Source organism: Vidua chalybeata, chromosome 21, assembly GCF_026979565.1.
Source record: "Vidua chalybeata isolate OUT-0048 chromosome 21, bVidCha1 merged haplotype, whole genome shotgun sequence".
NCBI classification, from domain to species: Eukaryota; Metazoa; Chordata; class Aves; order Passeriformes; family Viduidae; genus Vidua; species Vidua chalybeata.
The window spans coordinates 3,725,809-3,746,543 of NC_071550.1; the positions used below are offsets into that span (position 1 = coordinate 3,725,809).

Below are 20,735 nucleotides of genomic sequence, written 5' to 3' on the forward strand. Positions count from 1 at the left end.
GATTTAAAGCTGCTCTGCCTCCCCTGGGCACCAGCAAATCCCCAATTCCAGTGTTCCCAGCACTCCACTACAAACTGGAGAATAAAACAAAATACCACCATAAATATGACAACTTTATTAAAATATACATATGAGTACAAATTAATGATTATATGGATAAAGTTCACTGTCTGTAAACAAATATATTAAAAAAGAGCACGTCTTTTTTGTGATATAAAGTGCAGTTATGTTTCCATATTATATACAATATGTCAGCATCGGGGAGGGGGGTTTGTAAGGACTATGAAACTAACATTTGATTATAAGATAAAATTCTCTGAAAAAGTATACACCTACATATTACAAAAAAGGGCTCGAGTTCATTTAACAAAGGAGGATCAGCTTCCCACCACGTTAATTCAGCTAACGAGAGCCTGCAGGTCTCGGGATAAATCAGGAGAGAGGCACCAAAACCTCATTTTGTGAAGGGAAACTCGCACTTCCCAGAGTTCACACCTTCCCCTCGCCAACCCCAACCTTGCACCGAGGGAGGAAAAAGGACAAGACCTTGGGTGTAGCTGGAGTTTTAAGGGGGGAATCAAATATACACGATTTATGTACAGCTCTGACCCCGGGGGGCTCCCAACGTCGTCCCTCGAGCAGGAGAGGAGTTCTGCTTCGGTGGGGACACAAAAACCAGGCCAAAAGCATCCTTGTCAGCAGGGTGTGGGGTGCGTGGGCAGGTGGGAGGTGGAGCCCTGGCTGGGGCAGCCCTGCCCTAGGAGTGGGGCGCGCGGCAGGAGCGGCAGCAGGCTTTGCTGTAGTACCAGTGGCTGCACAGGTTCACCTTGATGGCCAAGGCACAGTTGGTTCCTGCCTGGTCCTGGCAGCTGTCGTCTGCGGGGAGAGAAAACACTCACACTTCAGCAGGACATCAAGTGCCTGAAAATATTTCGTTTTCGGTACATGCTTGATTTTTAATTTTTTTAAAAAAATTTTTATACTTTAAATTTTTTAATTTATTTTATTTAAAATTTTATACTTAACATTTTTAATTTTAAGTATTAAATTAAGAAAGTAAATTAAGTATTTCATTTTCAAATTTTTTTTTATACTTAATTTTTAAAATACTTAATTTTTGGCACGGGTTGGTTTTCTTTGGAAGCAGGTTAAATCCCTGACAGATCCAGTTGCTTTACCTCGGGTGCTGAAGTGATTTGGGGCTGGGGTGGCTGGTTTTTGCTTTAACCTGACAGCACGAGCTGGGAGCCAGCTTTGTTAAAGCACTTGGAGAGTAGGTGGTCAGGCTAGGATTTCTGCCTTAATTTATGTCTCTCCTGCTGTTCCCAGCCTGACCTAAAATGTTGCTGGGGCTTTGTTTGTGCCAGTTTTAGTGCCATTGTCTCGTAGCTGCTGGCAGGTGTGAGCAGGCAGGTACCCTCTCTCCCAGGGTACCATGTCTCAATGCACGGCACAGAAAAGAAAAAGAAAATAAACAATTGTGAGCTCATGAGGTCATTTTCCACCCTGCACAGCTCTAAACACCACGGGACGAGCAACAACATCAGCTCAGCTGTGGCTGCCACCTCCCTGACATCCCCTGGAAAGCAGCTTCTCCAGAAATGTCACTGTCAGCCTGGGCAAAGGCATGAGCAGGTTGATCTGTTCCTCCACACCTGGCCGGGCTTGGGGAGTCTCACTCAGTCCCAGCCCAATGCCTTTGCTGTAAACCAGAGCTGCCCAGGGACTGCTGCAGCCACCAAGGCCCTGAGTTGTCCCCAAGTCAAGGGCTTCCCCTGGTAGGGGTTCACAATTTCTATCCCAAAGAGGCTATTTGAGCAAGGGAATGGGAATCCAGCAGTGTGACATCCAGAGTTAGGGGCAAGTGAGATGCTGGAGAAAGGGATGAGCCAAGAGGCTGCTTCAGCACTCTCCCAGCTCCTTTCAGTGCAATATTTTGCTTCAAACCCATAGGATTTATCTTTTTTTTTTTTTTTTCCTTAAAATCCATAGGATGCATGAAACCAGTTTGCTCCCAGGGCAAGGTGGCCACGAGGCAACTCCCAGGCTCCATGGATCCCAAGGGAATGGGCAGCTGGGAGCACCCAGAGCTGAGCCAGGAGCTGGCCCCAAATCTGCCACCCTTTTTCTCCCACACTGTCCTTATTCCCAAATCCTATTAAAGGATTAGAACTGTGTGTTTGCTAAAGATCACAGGGACTCTGAGCCAGCAGACGAGTCAGATAACGAGATAGTTACAAACCCCACAGGACACCCGAAGACCAAAAATCATTAAAATAATGGCACAGACAGAACTTCCTCGGCTCTAGCTGGAATCTTACAGAAGCAGCACCCAAATCAGCTCTCCAAAAGCCCCTTTTATCTTCAGGTCAGAGCATGATTCTCTGAATTCTCCTCTTAATTTATCTCCAGAAACAGCCTGTGCACAGCCCTCCATTACTCGGGCACAGAGGGAGAGCTGTCCCTGGCATCCTCCCTGGGATGATTATCCAAAGGGGGCAGGGGAAGATAAGATGCTGGCGGTGCTGCTGGAGGGATCCATGGAAAATCAAGGCTGTGGGGCTCACCTGGGGGCTCTGTGGGGCAGGGCTGCAGGTCACAGGTCTGTTTGCCCACCGGCTTCACCAGGGGGTCACAGCCCCGCACGATGTCCTTGCCCTGGTAGCACTTCACATCCCGCATCCTCACGCCGATCCCGCAGGTTTTTGTGCACTGGGGGACAGAAACAGGGGGTGAGGCAAGACCCTGCCATCCCAGGGGACTCTTCTGGGCCAGAACCTGCTCACTGGAGATGTTAGGGCAGGAGGAGAATGTCACATCTCAGTGCCACACCGCTGTCCCCTCGCTCTGTCTTTGCTGCCAGCACCATCAGCTTCTGCCCCAGGGGTAGGTGGATGTGGTCCCATCCCCCGGCACTGACATCCTCCCTCCTCCTGCTGCCCTTCACGAGGGACCACAAACGAGCTGGCCCTGTCCAGGTGATGCTCTGTAGGACATGGGTGGCCACAGAACCCCCAGAGCACCAGGAGTGGGGTTGTGGGGTCTCTGTGCATTCACGGGGGGGTTGTGGAGCCACTGCTGGGCCCAGCACTCCCTGCCTGCTGCCCTTTGGAGCTGGGATTACAGCAGAGATGCTTTGGCTAATTACAGGGTTTGCAAGACTGAGGATCCTGGAGCATCCCGGAGGGCTTGCAGGAAGCCCGCAGCTTGGACCCTTGGCCACTGAACCCTGGCTGCCTTTTGGGTTGTGCATAGTGATGGAGCATCCCCAAATTCTGTATCCCAGGGGCAGCCACCCTGTGGGCTCCATGCACTCCCCCAGCCACACTCCCATGCACCAGGAAAAAATAAAGGAAAAAAAAATAAAGCTACAGCTGGCCCCAAACAGCCCCTCTCAGTCCTGTTCTCCCTGAGCACAGACAGCCCCAGCTGCACCATGGCAGGGCAGGCTGCCAGTGCAGCAAAAACACCCAGGGTGTTCCCTCAGGGACCACATCCTGCAGGGACTCAGCCATCTCCTGGGGGTTCTGCAGGCAGGGTGACCCCTGGTGCAAAGGGATGGGGCAGCCCTGGGACCCCTCCCTGCTCACCTCGGACCAGGGGGTCGTGTACCACTTGAAGCAGGGCCTCTCGAAGCACGTGCTCTCCTCCACGGGCTTCTTGGCCACGTCACAGTCAGCGGGGCTGCGGGTCTTGATCTTGCCATTGACAATCTCCAGGCAGAGCACGATCCTCTTCTTCACGCCCCGGCCACACGTCGTGTTGCACTGCGGGGTCACGAGCAGGGCCACCTGAGAGCTGCCACCCCATCCCAACCCCTCTGAGGGTACCCCAAAGCACAGGGGCACCTGAGAGCTGCCACCTCATCCCAACCCCTCTGAGGGTACCCCAAAGCACAGGGGCACCTGAGAGCTGCACACCCCATCCCAACCTCCCTAGGGCACCCCAAAGCACAGGAGCACCTGAGAGCTGCCACCCCATCCCAACCTCCCTAGGGCACCCCAAAGCACAGGAGCACCTGAGAGCTGCCACCCCATCCCAACCTCCCTAGGGCACCCCAAAGCACAGGAGCCACCTGAGAGCTGCCACCCCATCCTGAGCCCTCTAGGGCACCCCAAAGCACAGGAGCTGCACTTACCCGCTCCCAGTCCTGTGCCAGCCAGTGCGAGGGGCAGTTCTTGTCCCCGCAGGGGTGGATGGCCAGGGGCTTGGTGTCCAGGTTGCACTGGGACTCGGGCACCACGCGCCCGTCGCTGGTTTTGCAGTACACGTGCCGGATCATCCTGCCCTGCCCGCAGCCGCCGCTGCACTGCAACCACAGCGGGCACTCAGCGCCAGGGATCCGTCCCTGCCCCATCCCACAGCAGGGCCAGAGCCCCCGCAGGGCTCAGCTGCCTCCCCACACCCGCCTGCCCCAAATTTCAGAGGGGTTTTTGGGGCTAAACAGCCACAGGGATGCTCAGCGGATCCTTCCTGCGGCCAACAGATTCCGTCATCACGGAATCCCAGACTGGTTTGGGTTGGGAGGCACCTTAAAAATCATCTTGTTCCAACCTCCTGCCATGGGCAGGGACACCTTCTGCTATCCCAGGTCTTTGCAAACCCTGTCCAGCCTGTCCTTGGACACTTCCAGGGATGGGACAATCACAGTTTCTCTGGGCAACCTGCGCCAGGGCCACAGACCCAACACCCAGCATCTCTCAGGGCAGGCAAAAGGGGAAGCACCACGAGCAGAGAACCCCAGAGTGGCTCCCAAAGAGGCCAAGGCAAAGGGGACCGAGGAAGTGGCTGCAAAAATTCAGCCCCCAGTGCCCAGAGCTGCCAGTGCTCCCCGTGCTTCCGTGGTTGCTCTTGTAGAGACTCTCGGTGTTTCCTAGCACTGCTGCTGCCATGGAAACTACTTATTTTTAGCTGATGTGGATGTATCAAAACCTGGGTAAAAATAGCTTGGGATGGAGGGGGTCTCTGGAGCAGAATTGTACAGGAAGGGAAAAAGCCAGCGGGGAGGAAAAAAAAAAGAGAGAGAGCTACAGAGAATAGAAAATAAGGAGGAAAGAAAAATAGTGAAAGGGAGGAAAGGAGAAAAGAAAAGTAAAGGGGAGAAAGGGAAAAGAGAAAGGGGAAAACCGAAAATTAAAAAAGGGGAAAAGGTTAAAAGGTTCAATTTCTGGGCACGGAATATCAGCATTGCCAAGGAATGCTGTGCAGCAGACAGACAAGAGGATTTTGACACCCACTAAGGCCCTCAGCCAGGTCTCTCAGGGTTTAACCCCTGCTGTACCACATCCCCCCCAAGGCAGGAGCCCAGGGGAAAGCAACAGGATCCACTGGGACGCTGGATCACCCCCAGAGCCCGAGCCAGGGTGGCTCAGGGTGACAGTGCTGCCAGAGGCGACCCGAGAGAGCCAAAGCAGTGGAATTATTCGAGATCAGCTCCCAGCACAGGCTGCCTGCAGGTTTGTTGGGGCCGGGACCTGCCAGGCATGGATGAGCCCGACCCCAACACCCCCAGCGCCAGGGACAAGCCAGGCTGTGGTGGGGCACGATGGCCACTCAGGCGGCCACGGCGGGGTCTCACCGGTCCCCAGTCGGACACTGTCCACTGCCGGTCACACGGTGGCCCCGTGCAGTTCTTCTCGGCCAGGGGCCGGGCGCTGGCATCGCAGAGCTTCTCCTCCTCCGAGCAGCGGATGTCCCTGGTCACCACGCTCCGCTCCCCGCAGCGGGCCGGGCACTGCCGGGAGGGGACAGCGACATCAGCCGCGGCTCCCGGCACCACGGCAGCTGCTGGATCGGGGGTTGGGATTTCCCCCCCCCCCACCCCCATATTTGAACATAAAAGTTTAAAAGCCACCCAGTGAAAATGCACAAATGACTTCCCCAAACCCCCTCGACAGCTTCAACTGCGTCCTGCCCAGGTGCTGTGCTCTCCAACAGGTGATGCCAGAGGGGGGGAAAGGCTCCAGGAATGCCTGCTCAGAGCTGAGCAGTTTTAGCTGTCACTTGGAGACAGGGTGAGATCTCCCTTGCCTCCTTCCCAGGAACAGCCAGCTCCTTTCCACCTCTTTGGAGAATGTTTTCCCCCCGTGACTGCACAACTGAGATTTTTATGCTGCGGATAAATTTGGCACCGTGCAGCCCAGTGACATTATTTAGAACTGGATTTGAGTTACTACAGTCTCACATACACATTACATTTGCTCCATGCATAACGTAAAGCAGGGAAAAGTGTCAACAGCACAGGGCCTAGACGCACCGTGCCGAGATGTTAATCCTCAGAGCCCTGAAATGTGCTTTTTTTAATGCCTATTTCCCCAGCCAACTTGGCACCCCACCTCTGATGGGATCCAAAGGAGATTAGCTTTGCTGCTGGCTAAGAACAATCTACTCCAGCACTGTCTCAAGCAATCTGTCCCTGACAAATGCTGGAGGAGAATACACATTTCTGTAAAATAAACCACTCCGGTTTGCTACGCCGGACAAAATAACGCTCCAGCACGTGCTCAGGGAGCTCCTCTCTACCAGCTGGGAAAGTCAAAACATCCTGCACCACCAGGGAATGCACCAGCCCCTCTGTCAGCTCCAGGGAAATGATGCACACCAGCTTGCAGGGGAATGGAGACGTTTAAATTATGACTGAGAGGAGTTTTTGGGAGCTTCCCAGGAGGAAGAGTCATATTCCTCGTGATGCAAACCATGGGGCAGGTTGGCACCCACGGACAGCTCGGCTCAGAGCTCATCTGCTCCTGCTTAGATGAGGTCTGTGCTTGATTTGGGAAGAGGCACCCCGAGGAAGCAGCACTGGTGTGGTTGTTTCCATGAGTTTGTGTTTGTCAGGGATGTGCTGGAGCACTTTCCATGCTTGGAAAGGGATTGAGGGGCACAAACCCTCTCCACAGGTTTTCCCAAGGAAACCAATTAGCTGGAACCCTCCCCAGACCATCTCCCAGTGGCTTTGGGGACTGGTTTAAGGCACAGCTAGGGAAAGGTCTCATTCTGCGTGTGGTGCAGAGGAACTGGAGGTGAGGAAGGGACGTTTATAGGGATGTAATTCATGTGGGAGTCAGGATCACCTTCCCGGCACGTTGGGTTTGAAGAGGTTGCCAAGGAAATACTGATGGGGAGATCTGAGCCATGGGCTCCTGCCCTACCTGTGAGTGACCAATGGCAGTGGCCTCCCATCCTAAATGGGAGCCAGGGCTTCATTTTAGAGTGAAAAATATTGATGCTCATTGATCCACAAGCATTACTGCAACTCAGAGGCCGATGCCTGTGGATGCTACGGATGAGGATTGATGCCTCAGGTTTTAGCTTTTCTATTTTTCAGATTCTGTGCTGCTTTGGTGTGTACTTCTGAGCTTCATATTAGGAGATGGTGAGCTCTCTTCACAGAGCAGGGAGACAAAACAATTCCTTCTCTAGCTGGGGACCAAATGATGACCAAATGATCCAAATGATCCAATGACCAAATGATCCAAATCTCAGGCCCAAGAGCACAAACAATGTGGGCTGAAGAGAGAAAAACAAGAAGGATGGGACTTCATAACCTAAAGCTGTAACTGGACAATTAACTCCAGTATGCAAATGGAGCAGAACCCATGAGCAGTTGTGCATTTTTGGGACCATTTTTGGTTCATCTTGGGTGTAGCCCTGACTGAGCTCTTGTGCTGCCCAAGGGGATCCAATAAATCCCTGCTTTATTCTTTAACTCCTTCTAGCCTCTTTTTTCGGTCATACGGTGACCCACGGACAGCTGGTGACCTGTCACCATGTGACAGCATCAGGAACCACGAGGCATCACCAGGATAAATCGGGAAAGGGAGAGAAGCCCGGGCTCAGGCGCCGGCCCGGCCAGCAGGACTCACCTCGGACCACTCGGACATCTCCCACTGGGGCCCGCAGGCCGGGTTCTTGCAGACCTTGCGCTCGTCGGGCCGGGCGATGTCGGCGGACTCGCACAGGTCGCTGTACACGGAGCTGTCGAAGCCCGGCGAGATCATCTTCCAGCAGCGCACGATGCGGAACTGGTAACCCTCGCCGCAGGTCCGCGAGCACTCGCTCCAGCTGCTCGTCTCCCACCTGGGCAGGGAACAGAGCCCGTCAGCCCCGTGGAGCAGCCCCCGGGAAAAGCCTGGCTGCAGGGAGGAGCGAGCTGCAGCTTGTCAGGAGGAAGGGTGGCACGGCAGGGCCTGGCCCAGTGTCCTCGGTGACAAGTGAGCGTTTGTCACCGCGGGCTCTGCCTCCGTCAGGCTTTTTTTGCCCGTGTTTGACCTCTCCTTTTTTGCCTGCTCAGCTGAAGTAGGGAGAGGACACGCCATCCATCACCCTGCAGATGCCAGCAATAATGTCACACAGAGCTGCCCGAGCCCCGGTGGGACACACGTTCATGTCCCACCATCAGTCTGACTCTGCTAAGCACAAGTGACAGGCTGGAAGAGCTGGGATCTGCTCCAAGCACCGCCTGTCCTTTACTGTCCCCTGCCACCCCTGCCCCGACAAGAGAGGAGCAGCAATCCAAGCTTGCAATCCAAGGGAAAAAACATAAAAGGTCAAGTTTTTTACAGTACAGGAATATTATAGCAGTTAAATAATGAGCTTAAAAACGGAATGGATCAGAATTTCCAGCTCCTCTGGAGGTGGGCAACCCCCAGCTCCCCACTGCTGCCATTCTCCGAGCAGCAGAACCCCAGCCCCGGCTGCCCCCAGGCCTCACACCCCATCTGGGGCTCCAGGCACAACAAGCAGCCGTAGGGAGATGTCACACACCTGGAGATGTCATTTAGAGGTGTCACCTAACTTCAGAAGGGAAATGAAACAAAGGTCTTCCCCACCCAGATCATGCAAAATTAACATTTTTTCTTCGAAAAGCCTTGCCAGCTCAAGCATCTTCCTGTCTGCCCAAGTGCTGCCAAGTGATCCTGCACTGCTCAAAGCTGGACTTGCTGGGAGCCCCAGGTGCCAACTCTGCCAGGATTTATGGAAGTTTTAACTTGGCAGCTTGAGCTAAAGCACTCAGGAGGAAGCTCATGGTTACCCCATGAGCTCCCAGTGGTCTCCAGTTGAAGTCACTGGTAAATCACAGAGCAGCTCTTCTCCCTCACAGTGCAAGCACAGCCATAAGGAGGGACAGCTTTAGGAGAATCTAAGCACAAAAGGTACCCTAATGCTTGTTTTAAAAAATGACAACAAACAGAGATTCCAGTCCCCGTGGTGCCCTCGGGGTGGGTGCATTCCCTGCAGCAGCACCATTCACCTCCCCACATTTTTCTTGCCTCAGTTGCAGCCTGCCCTGGCTCTCAGCCCTAACGTGAGAGTTTCCAGGAGATCTTTTACTCCATGTAGAAAATCTACCTGTCCTCCTTCACAGTCACCTGAGCGCTTTCCAGGAGCCATCCCTGCTCCCTGGCATCACTGGGGTCTTGCTCTGCCCTGTTCTCACCATTCCAGGGTGCAGATCCCTGGATTTACTCCTCCTTTTACTCCTCCCATAGTCTGACACCATCACAGCCATAGAGTAGAATGCCTTGAGGTGGAGGGGGCCCACAGGGATCATCCAGTGCAGCTCCTGCCCCTGCACAGACCCCCCAACAATCCCACCCTGTGGCTGTGAGCACTGTCCAGACACTCCTGGAGCTCTGGCAGCCCTGGGGCTGTGCCCATTCCCCAGGGAGCCTGGGCAGTGCCCAGCACCCTCTGGGGGAAGAACCTTTCCCTGATGTCCAGCTTAAATCTTGACACAGCTCCAGCCATTCTGTGGGTCCTGACATTTTCAACTGGAGAGTAGAAATCAGTGCTGCCCCTCTGGGACCCCTTGTGAGGACCTTGTAGGGTGCAATGAAGTCTCTCCCCAGTCTCCTCCAGGCTGAGCAAGCCAAGTGACCTCAGCTGCTCTTTGTAGGGCCCCTCTACACCCTTCACCACCTTCACAGCCTTCCTTAATCACTTTCTCCTGTGTTGGCACCCAAAGCTTCACACAGGACTTGAGGAGAGGCTGCTCCAGCACCGACCAGAGTGGGACAATCCCCTCCCTCTGCCAGACACGGGTCTGTCCTTCCCAAACCCTCTGTGCCCTGCACACCTCCCAGCCTCCACAGCAGCACTGGAGTTGTCCAGAGCTGCACAGCGTGGCTCCGGACAGCCTGGCTCCAGACTGTGGTCACTGCTTGGAATAAGAGCCACATCAGAAGGAAAACTTTCCAAAGGACTTCCAGCACAAGCTCCTCTCTGCACCAGCTCTTGCCCCAACACAAGCAAACCTCAGTGAGGTCTGGGATGCTGGAGGGATCACAGGGCTGGGTTTGTGGCACAGTTTGCAAGCCCAGCCCCTCCACCCGATTCACTCACACGTTTTCCATGTGCCAGGCAGGGCAGGATGATCCTGCACTGCTCAAAGCTGGACTTGCTAGGAGCCCCAGGTGCCAACTCTGCCAGGATTTATGGAAGTTTTAACCTGGCAGCTTGAGCTAAAGCACTCAGGAGGAAACTTTTGCTTAAGGGCGGAGGGATGGGGATGCTATGGGCCATCTCTGCTGCCCCCCAAATCCACACCAACCCTCCCCCAAAAAGGCATCCAGGGCAGAGGAAGCACAGAGACTCCAGGAGTGCCCTGTGCAGGCAGTACCTTGGCTGGCACTCTCTCCCAGCACAGAACTCATGGATGGGCTCGGGCCGGGTCATGGCATCGCAGTAGGTATCGTCCACTTCGATCCCATCGTAGCGAACACACATGGCATATGTGGACATCACTCCTGGGGTCAGAGAGAACACACACACACAGCAGGGTGCTTGGTGAGCTGCGCATCCTAACCCTTTTGTGTTGTTGTTGTTTTTCTGGTTTTAGCTGCATTTCTCAAAACTTCCTCCCCGTGGAGGTTCTGTTTTGAGTTCCCGTCCCGTGGCATGGGTGCTGCTGGGAGGGACTATCACAGTGGCCACCCCACCAATCTGAGCAGTGTGGCTGAGTTTGGCCAGCTCAGAGGAGGGCACGGCCACCCCTACCAGGGCTTGCCACCAAAACCAATATATGACTAACACATTTTTATAGGAAATACTCAGGGTCACGAGTCTGCCCGGCAGCTCCCACCCTGCCAGCCTGGTGGGTGGAGGCGACAGCAAACAGTCCCCAACCCGCTCCATCCCCCACTCTCCCTGTGCATCACCCATCCCTTTGCACCAGGTGCTCCCCAGGTGCACCCAGAACTCCAGGCCAAGGCAGGGATCCTGGGGATTTGGCAAGGAAGGTGCTGCCCCTCCTGCTCCCCCTCCAAGGCAGCGGCAGCCGGTGCCGTCAGAGCGAGACCTTTTCCCCCACAGCCTCCCGTGCCAGAGTAAATGTTGGGAAGTCCATTCTGGGACCTGGCTGGGGACCAGGAGGCTGCTCTGGCTACAGGTAACAAGAATTGCAGCTCTGGGGAACATATGGTTTACATGAAACTAAAAAAAGATCTACAGCTCTTGACACGGCCTTGCCTCTCTGCGATATGTCAGTGAGAAAAGGCAGCGAGGAAGGAGAAATTTGAGTTAAACCTCTCTCGGTTTGCTGCAAACCAGGGCACACCAGGCTGGCCCAGCCAAGGGAGAAATTTGTTCAGAGGGGATCAAAGAAGTCAAAAATGTCCCAGAAAATGTGGATGGCAGGATCCTGGGGAAAGGGACGGCTCACAAAGCTCCTGCTGCAGGCACGAGGCTGCTGGACCAGAGCAAATGCTTAAAATGTAAAATCCTTGCATTTGATCTTTTAAGAGAAGTCTCTGAGATTGTAAACTCCTCTCTCCCACTCCTTTCCCTCTTTTTAATTCCAGAAGCACTGCAGGCTCTGGATAATTTCAGGGGCAGCACAGACAAGTGCACAACCCACATGCCTGATTCATCCCAAGGGATCAGCAGGACCCCCTAACCAAGGGGTGAGGGAGGAGATCAGGTGCCTTGAAGCATTTCAGGGGGCCAAAAGGGAGGAATTAATGCAAAAAGAGGGAATTTCTGCCTGAAGAATAGAGGCTCAGTTTCGATATCCCTGGCATCTCTGTCACTGTTCCAGATTTACACCCTCGCAGCCGAGCTCAGGCTCCAGGGTAGAAGGAGTGGGAGAAACAAAACATAATCAAAAAGCCAAATGCTATTGTCTTTCCTGCCAGAGCTGAACAGTCTTTAAAATTTCTCTCTGCAGGGAAGCAGCTGAGCTTTTCAAACCCCTTGAAGCTGTCAAAAAGGTGAGGAAGGAGGAGGAAAAAGGAGGCTCAGGACAGGTTTGGGGATCCTGCTGAGCCCCAGGGGGGACACAAAGTGATGGGAAGTGAAGGCAGTGCTCAGAGCTGCCCAAAGGGAGGGTGTTTGGGGGGATGATGGACACGCTGGGCACCACCTCCTGGTCCTCAACACACCTGAGAGCTCGGTGGGGTTTGCATGCTCAGCCCCCAGCTCCTCTCCCCACCTCTGCACCCAGGCACAGCAGAGCTGGGGTTGTGCTAAAGCAGAGCTCACGAGATCCCCTAAACATCACCAGCTCCTTCCCATCCCTAACAGACATAAAATGGACTCACACACCAGGTGATTTCAGCAGGTTGTGCAGAATTTGGCTGCTTCTTATAACTACCTGTGGTGCATGTAGAGCTGCAGGGTTCATGGGAGGAAAGCTTCCACCTGTACATGTCAGCAGCACTCACACCTTGGCCCTTTCTTAACAACTTCAATCTGTTTCTAGCGATAAGCAAACAAAACAAAACAAAACAAAACAAAACAAAAAAAAAAAAAAAAAAAAAAAAAAGAAATAAAACAAAACAAAAACAAAAGGCATTTACAAGGCGAGCGGTGACAGCCCACGACAGACACACACATCTGGCTGCAGTTCGGTTGGGTGTGGGTTTGGGAGGGGATGTGCTTGGTTTGGCTTTTGTTGGGTTTGGTTGTTCTGATTTTTTGGGAGGTTCGTTTGTTTGAATCAATTTTTAATTTGTTTTAGTTTCACAACATACCTGTCCTGAGCCCCAAGTAGAATCCCCAGCCCGGTTAGAGGCAGAGCTTCCACTGTCTAGAAATAGAGAGAATGGGATAAAAATACCCACAAGTAGAAACAGTTCAGAATTTAACAAAAGTTTGCATTTTCTGCTCAAATACACCTGGCCCTCGGCACACAGTGACTAAAGGTGCAGTATCTCCTCCCCTGTGTCTCCAGGGCTGGGCAAACCCACTCGTGCTGCTCAGTGCAGCAGAGATTTTGGCTGCTCCAATCTCCAAAAGCCAGCACAGGAGTTTCTGAGCTCGCCCCTCAAAGCCCACTGATTTTGCCACTCTGGTTTTGGTCTGATTTATTTTGCTGGATGTCAAGTGGGGAATTTGCATCTCTCAGCTCAAACGCTGTGCTCAAACACAAAATGCCACGGGGAGAGGAGTAACAGAGTCAGCCTGGTGTGAGCAAAAACATTTATCCAAGCAGGAATTGCAGCTGCTCCCCGTGCTGGGAGGGGGGAACACCTCAGGGATACTGCACCTTTACAACAAAAGGCTTCGGTTCTGTTCTCATACCTTTGTCCAAACCCTTGAAACAGCTACACTGGAATAGTGTACAAGGTTGTATCCTCACATCCAGTTGTCTCTGGCCTGGCAGGATATGCAGCTTGTATGATTTCTAGGCAGCAGAAGCTCTGGAATTGCCTTATTTAGTTGTTTGTAAGAAAAAGTTGAGGTCCAGCCTATCAAATCAACCTTTAAAAGGACACTGTTGAGAATCCAGCCGTTTCCCTTCCGACCCACCCTCCTTCCACCGCCAGCACTGAGCCTCCAGAAGGATTAAAAACAACAACAATCTCATTTTCCCTGTTGATTTTGCCTCTGTCAGTTTGGCAAATGGTCGCTTCCTGCACTTGAAATGGAACTGAAATGAATATGACTTTTTTTTTTTTTTTTGGGTGGAAAAATAACAACCCCAGCTCACTATAAATAATGTTTTATCTGCCATAGCAGCTCTGCCTGGGGACCCACACCAGCTCCTGATCCCTGTGCCACCAGCTGCCACCCAGCCAGGTGAGGGCTCACAAATGACACTGGTCATTAAAACATAGTCAACATCTGCTTTTTGTACTTTAATTTGCCTGGAAATATTACCCAGATCCTCCAGTCTATCCCCTGATCTCTGAGGCACCAAAGTAAACACCAAGTTATCCTGTGACCAGGACTCCTCTGTCTTTAAAAGGAGAAAATCTTCAAAATAAGCTTTATCCCTTATCAGAGGACTGTAAATCTTTCAGCAGTGTCCCTTTATTGTATGTGATCCTAAATAAAGAGCTTCTATGCATGACAAGGTCCCAGGGACAAGATCTTTCCAGGGGAATCAGACATTTGGGCACAGGGCAGCTCATTTCCAGCAAAGACAAAATTGCCACTTTGTTCTCCTCTCAGTGCAGACAGCAGCCCATTGTCCAACAAAACTGGGGGCATTTTCTCTTTTCTTTTAATTTCCCTCTTTATTATGAGCTAAATAATAAAGTCACACATTTGTTTCTCGAGCTTTTGATCAGCTTTTCAAGCAAGATACAGCACCAAAAATTAGCACTTAACTGAGTTCTGGGCTGCCCCTTTTCCCAAAACAGTTCCCACAGTAGAGGAGTAACCCTGACAAATGCCCACAAACACCAGAGATCAGCATCCACAGTCCCTGGCTCCCATTTCTGTGTTTTATTTTGATTTTGTTTCTAAGCAAAGGGGCAAAATCGTGGCTCCTGTTGCAGGCCCAGCCCTGGCATAGAAGGGGCCTAGATCTGTCCAAGCACACCCCAGAAAGGTTTTTAGCTGCTCCAGGAGAGGAAAAGCAGCACAAGAGCCACCAACCCATCCATCCCAGCTGGATTTGTTTCCAGAGAGGAAATAGGGCACCCCACAGTGGTGCAAGGTGCTCCTGGGTGCCTCCACCCACACTACAGTGGTTCAGTAAGAAATGAACTCCTCCACCCCCATGGACAGACTCCAGAGAGCTGAGCTTCCCTTGCTTGTTCACTGACAGGGAATGAAAATGAACAAAAAGCCACAATCCATCCCAAACTGTCCTTGGGAAGGATTTGGGGGGTCTCAAGTCCAAGCTCCTGCACCCAGAACTAGGCTGACCCCAATACCAGCCTGGGCCCACAGGGCCTTGCCCTTTCCCAAGGATGGGAATCCCTCACTCTGCCTCACTCCAGGACAAGAGATTTTCCTTGTGTCCCATCCCTGTTTCTTCCAGCACAGATCTGGCTGTCCTCTCCAGCTCCCTTCCTCCTGGTGGGACAACCCCAGTCCCCAGAGCTCCAGCCCATGGCACAGCAAACCCCACTGGCAGTATGGGCTTTATCCCCCCTGGTGCCAGCAGGAGCCTTAATCCTGAGCTCAGGGGCTGAGCTGGAGCTCCTCATCCCTCATTCCCACCCTGGAGATCCAGATTAGTGATCAGAGGTACAACAGCAACTGGGCTTGAGGAAATAAATTTAAAATTTGGGGAAGCAAAAAAGGTCTAGGAACAACCAGGCTGTGCTGACACATCCCATCCCATCCCATCCCATCCCACCCTCTGGAAATGAGGTGCAAGTTGTTTTGTTGCCTTCTTCTCTGCCTCCCTCTTCTTTTTGTCTCCAAACAGCTGCCCCCACTCTGCCCCCAGTCTGCCTGCACTGGTCTTTCAGCCCCCCACCAGCAAAGGATGGAGCCAGAAAGGACCTGAGCCTCTCTCAGCCTTTTGGCTGGTGCAAAACTAGTCTGGATATCAATGCTTTGATCTGAAAAGTTTGTATTTTGTTCCAGAGAGAGAGTGGGGGGAGAAGAGGGGACACAGTAGAACAAAACTGAGGGAGGAACAGGTGGAAAAAGATGTCAGTGCTGGCTGACATTCCTGAAGGGGTTCAAATCACTGTTATCAATAGCTGGGCAGCCAGGGGCAGTGCAAGGAACTTTTTAGCACCCAAAAATCTGCACTGGAGGCACAGAGTTCTCTGATTGTCCTGTAAAAGCCAAGCTGCTCTGAGGGCTAAAGCTCCCTGCACTCCCAGGAGCTGGGAAAGCACTGCCCCCATTTCACAGCTGCTGGGGTAGAGTTTTGGGGTACAGGGCAGGAGCTGAGGGGACACAGGGGTGTGATGGGGCCCAGGGGAGCCCCAAGGGGCAGGGCAGTCCCCTCCTTGCCCCAGGGCAGGGCAAGGGGAGCTGAGGGCTCTGCCCTCTCTGTCAGAGAGGATGAAATGCTTGCTTTGGCAGCCGAAGGCAGCGCTCCCAAGACAAGCCACGAGGAGAGATGATAGATTCAAGCCCTTGGCAACGTTTTCATGTTCTTATCATTAAGAAGCTTGTTGATCCATTTGGCTGCATGGCCATTTTCTTTAGCATGAGTGTCTTTAGCATAACGTAGTGGAAGTTGTGGGTAAATCCAGCTGACTCTAACCAGAGGGAGCATCAGCTCAGGGCTCTGCATCTCCTCAAGCTCAGCATCTTACCCTGTGTTTTACAGGTCCAGGGGGAGGCTGACAGGAGGCTGGGGTGCCGTGGGGATGCACAGTGGGACCCAAATCCACACCTGGCTCTGGGACCTGGATACTCCCAAGGCCCCAGTGTCAGCTCAAGCTGCCCAGGGAGTGCTCTGTGTGTGGCTGACCATGAAGGAGGGCTAATTGCTGGGCTAATTGCTGCTGTGAGCACTAGCCCTATCTCAGTCCCCATGTGGTCACACTGGGAATGAGTTCTGGGCTGGGAATCAAGGCTGCCCCCAGAGAGCCCTGGGACATCTCAAAAGCTGATAGATCCAGGCCTGGGGATCAGCACCTACCCCAAGACTTCCTTCCACCCTTCCCCAGAGCAAAACCTGCTGCTGTAGCTACATGAAGTCTTTCTTTACCTCCCCACTTCCACTCAAGCCAGCCATCTAAAGGAGCCCTGAGGTGGTGGTCCCAGTATCAATCTGAGCTGCTACTGCAGAGTTTGGATATTCCTGACCAAGCTGTGACTCCCTGAGCTGCTTCTGCAGCTGCTGAGAAACAAATCCAGGCTGTTCCTGCAGGACCTGCAGTGGAGCTCCCGGTGGCAGGGCCATGCCTGGGAGGTGCTGGAAGCGCATTCCTGCCATCCCAAGCGAGGAGGATCATGGGTGGCACTCAACAGGGTGGGTGAAAAGGGGCCAGGACCAACTTCTGCTGCATCAGAACTTGGAGGAAGGGGTTGGGGAATGGGAGCAGGATGTCAAGAGAAGGCAAATGGAAGAGGCTTCTTCATGGCCATGGCTCTGACAAGAAGCTGTGACAGCAGAGAGCAAGGCCCCAGCTGACAAACATCAGCATGGACTTCAGCATGTCCACCGAGGGGAACATCAAGATTTCCTCTAGCCTAAATGCTCCCGTGACTTCCTGCTCCCAAACCTCTGGCCCTTCCTTCCAAATTAACTCCCAACAGAACATTTCCACCATCCCACCCCCACTTACCTCCTGCTTCCAAAGAGATGGAAACCATGCATTGAGCACAGGGCTATTACGAGTCGAGGACAGCAATAAATTGGATTTACTGTAATTAAAGGCACGTCTCCTACCTTGCTTTGTGGGTTCTGTTCCCTTGAGGGCTGCTCATGGTGACGGTGGCGTTGGGGAACGGTGTCTCTGCAGAGGTGTTGGTGGCTTTGCCATTGCTCAGCTCCATGAAGGTGCTGTTGACCGAGTAGGTCACGAGGCCATCGCTGTCCTCGTAGTCCACGTAGAGGCTGTCAATGGGTGACCCCACCGAGTTGGTCGGGTCTCCCTGGGCGAAGATGCTGTTCATGGTCATGTTGAGCAGCAGCTCCTTGGAGTCCGAGGTCTTGTCCAGCAGCTTGTCCGTGATGGCGTTCTCCAAAAGGAACTCCCTGGAGCTGAGCCTGGGCTCGGCGTCTCTGTCGTCATGGTCTGTCTGGTAAGTAGACCTGGTTACGTTTGAATCTAGATTGGAGCCAACAGGGGGGAAACCACAGTGACAACCACAAAATGCATCGAGGCTGGGAGGGAGAAGCAGCCCGGAGCAGCGGGGACGCGCCGGAGCCTGAGCAGCCACACGGGGGGCGAGAGGCAGGGGTGGGGTTCAGGGGAGGGGGAATCTCATGGGGTTCTCGAGGGTGTGCAGCTTTGGGGGGGGCTTATCCCGCTATGGTGTGGCCAGAGGGGAGCTCAGCACCCACCAGCACTGCCCAAAGCAATAGCAGAGGTGAAAGGAAGGTGCTCTCCTGGCCCCACAGCCCATGCAGCCATGCTGGGAAGGCACTCCAGGCACTTTGGGGGTGGGATGCCCAAGGGACTCAAATGGGGGCTTTGGAGGGGTGGGAGGTGATGGGAGACGTCGTGATGGGGAGTTTTGTGCACCCAGGGCTCCCTCCTGTCCTTGGCATGAGGCAAAGCACAGCAGGGCACCAGCGGGGAGATCTCACCCGGTGTCCACCCCCCACACGCCCCCACCAGAAACCAGAATCTGAAGGGCAAAGAGGATTTGTGAGCAGAGATGTTTTAAAGAACTTTCCGAGGTTTCCAAAACACAAACCAGCAGAACCACCAGAGGTAGAAACAGAGCGTTTCTCAACAAGAGCTCTGAGAAGCAGAACGGTGAGGCCCAAGTCTCCTCCTTACCTTGGGGTTGTTTGCCCTTCAGTTTTGGCTCACAGTCAATTGTTTCTGCTCTTTCATAGACCTCATTGGTTTCCTGACCTTTGCTCAAGTTTAAATCTTCCTCCGTGTCCTGCCTTCCAAACACCTGGTTCTCCAAGTCCATCCTTTCCCTGGAGATTTTCCCAAAATAGGTTGCATTGTGCTGGATAAAGCCCAATGGCACGTCTCCATCGAGCTCTCGGCTCTCCTCGCTCTCCGACTCAGAGAAGGTGTAGTAGATGGGCTGCAGGTTCTTTGAGTGTGGCTTCCTCAGGAGAGTGTATTCGAACGTGATGGATGGGTTCTTGCCATTTTGATTCCAGACCTAGCAAAGAAATCAAGTTATTAGCAGGCGCAGGGAATTTGTGGCACACAAAGCGTGGGATTCATCTTGCACCTGACAGTTGGGGAGCATCTATTTTGCTATTTCCAGTCTGTTTTCCTTCACAGTGCCAGCTTCTTCCTGCTGGAGCCCTGCGCCATTTTCCAAAGGTTATTTTTTTAGCGCTGCTGTGGGGATTAACCCCAGCTCAGGAGCCACAGGTCACACTTCCTCCATGGCCACTGAGTGACCAGAGGCTTGGGGCAGCCACTTCACAAGACCATCACTTGCAAAGCCACTTTTTGTGGCTTTATGAGGAGCACACCCTCCCCTGCAGCTACTACACCCCACTGGGGCTGGGGACTCCCAGCTGAGACAGCCTTATAGTGGTGTAATGCTTTTTAAGCACCCAAGCAACCATCCCTTCCCCTTCCAGAGGAGCCTGGGGCTACATGGAAGATATCAGGAGTTGGACTCTGGCTGGCTGCCCAGAAGAAAATTAAGGGACTTTTCTCCAAATACCTGGTTTTACATGGTTTGCTTTTGAGAAAGAATTGGGGTTTAAGGTTTATGCACTTGTCTAAGCTCTCTGGCTCGGTTTCTTATTTTTGCTTTTCCTGCCAGGTAACTCGGATAAAAATGCCAAGGAGCAGAGGAGAAATCCCCTCACAGTGCCTGAGGCATCTTCTCCCTGCAGAGAGGAGTCACCAAGCCCACACTGACCACTCACAGCCCTGCCTGAATCCAAGAGCACTGACACAAGTAAAATAGGGTTGGGTAAGGAACTGGGCAGAGTCACTGCTCCCACCCCCTCCTCGTGTGAAACCATGGCAGGACTCTGCTCCCAAGGTCACCCCTTCCTCAATCCAAGGTGGATTTTCTCTTCCCCACCATGAGGACATGAGAAGTCAAAGCTCACCATTATGTTGAGCCCTTGATTTGTGGGTCCCTGGGCAACGATGTACTCGATCCCGGTCTCGTACACGTCCATGGGCCGGCGGTACTTGAACACCGTGCCTGCAATGTTGAAGTTCTTTGGACTGTCCACTTTATAGTTCCCGTTGAAGAAATAGTACCCAGCTTCATCAGCCACAGCTTCAAAGGAGAGAGAAGAGTCAGTGCCATCATATACAAGGGCAAAGCTCTGGATGCTGCCCCTGGTGTGTTCAGGGAGTAAAATCAGTGCCACAGCCATAAAAAAAGAGATTGCCCTACATGGCAATGCATTGGTCACCTGTTTGCAGCACTCACCATGTGAGGACGTGCCCAGAGTTCTGGGCCACGTGTCCCTCCACATTGCAAACCCCTGGGAATGTGGCTCACACTCGCCCCTGGCTCTGTCACCCCCTTGGCACCAGCCCAGCAAGAACATTGAACAGTCCCAGCTCTGCAGAGAGCACTGGCAGGTGGCCAAGGGCAGGAGCTGCCTCCTTGGGAGCTGATGCCCCCTGAGCCAGCAGTGGCCCAAGACAGGTCGCCCTGAGCCAGCCCAGGAACCGGTAACCACGTCAAGGCTTTTTCACCCATTGAATCCTCCTAGAATGGTTTGCATTGGAAGGGACCCTGGAGCTCATCTCATCCTGCCATGGGCCAGGACACCTTCCAGTGGACCAAGCTACTCAAAATCCCAAACAGCCTGGCCTTGAACACTTCCAGGGAAGTGACAGCTGCCTTCCAAAGGCCATGAGCCCCTGAGGCAGCAAATGTGCTTCTCTTTGGCAAGTCTGGATTTTTCCACACTGCTCCTGAGCAGCTCTGTCACCTCCCCCGTGAGATGGGAGTGTGGTCACCAACAGTTCAGC

General features: G+C 53.2%; 1 protein-coding gene across 5 annotated transcripts in view; it reads right to left on the bottom strand.

Annotated features, from left to right (window-relative positions):
• Window positions 1-97: 97 nt before the first annotated feature.
• ADAMTSL2 (ADAMTS like 2) overlaps window positions 98-20,735 on the bottom strand; it is a 27,960-nt gene continuing 7,322 nt past the window's right edge. For 2 of the 5 annotated variants that reach the window (XM_053962371.1, XM_053962375.1), the window contains 11 exons: window positions 19,853-20,028; window positions 18,594-18,936; window positions 17,534-17,915; window positions 12,593-12,696; window positions 10,622-10,748; window positions 7,866-8,079; window positions 5,579-5,734; window positions 4,139-4,309; window positions 3,591-3,767; window positions 2,568-2,712; window positions 98-876 (listed from right to left, as the gene is read on the bottom strand). In XM_053962371.1, coding sequence (XP_053818346.1) covers window positions 758-876; window positions 2,568-2,712; window positions 3,591-3,767; window positions 4,139-4,309; window positions 5,579-5,734; window positions 7,866-8,079; window positions 10,622-10,748; window positions 12,593-12,696; window positions 17,534-17,915; window positions 18,594-18,936; window positions 19,853-20,028 — 2,114 coding nt within the window. In that variant the 3' untranslated portion in view covers window positions 98-757. Of the gene's footprint in view, window positions 877-2,567; window positions 2,713-3,590; window positions 3,768-4,138; window positions 4,310-5,578; window positions 5,735-7,865; window positions 8,080-10,621; window positions 10,749-12,592; window positions 12,697-17,533; window positions 17,916-18,593; window positions 18,937-19,852; window positions 20,029-20,735 lie in introns of those variants that run through there. The other 3 variants (XM_053962373.1, XM_053962372.1, XM_053962374.1) reach the window with 3 other exon arrangements.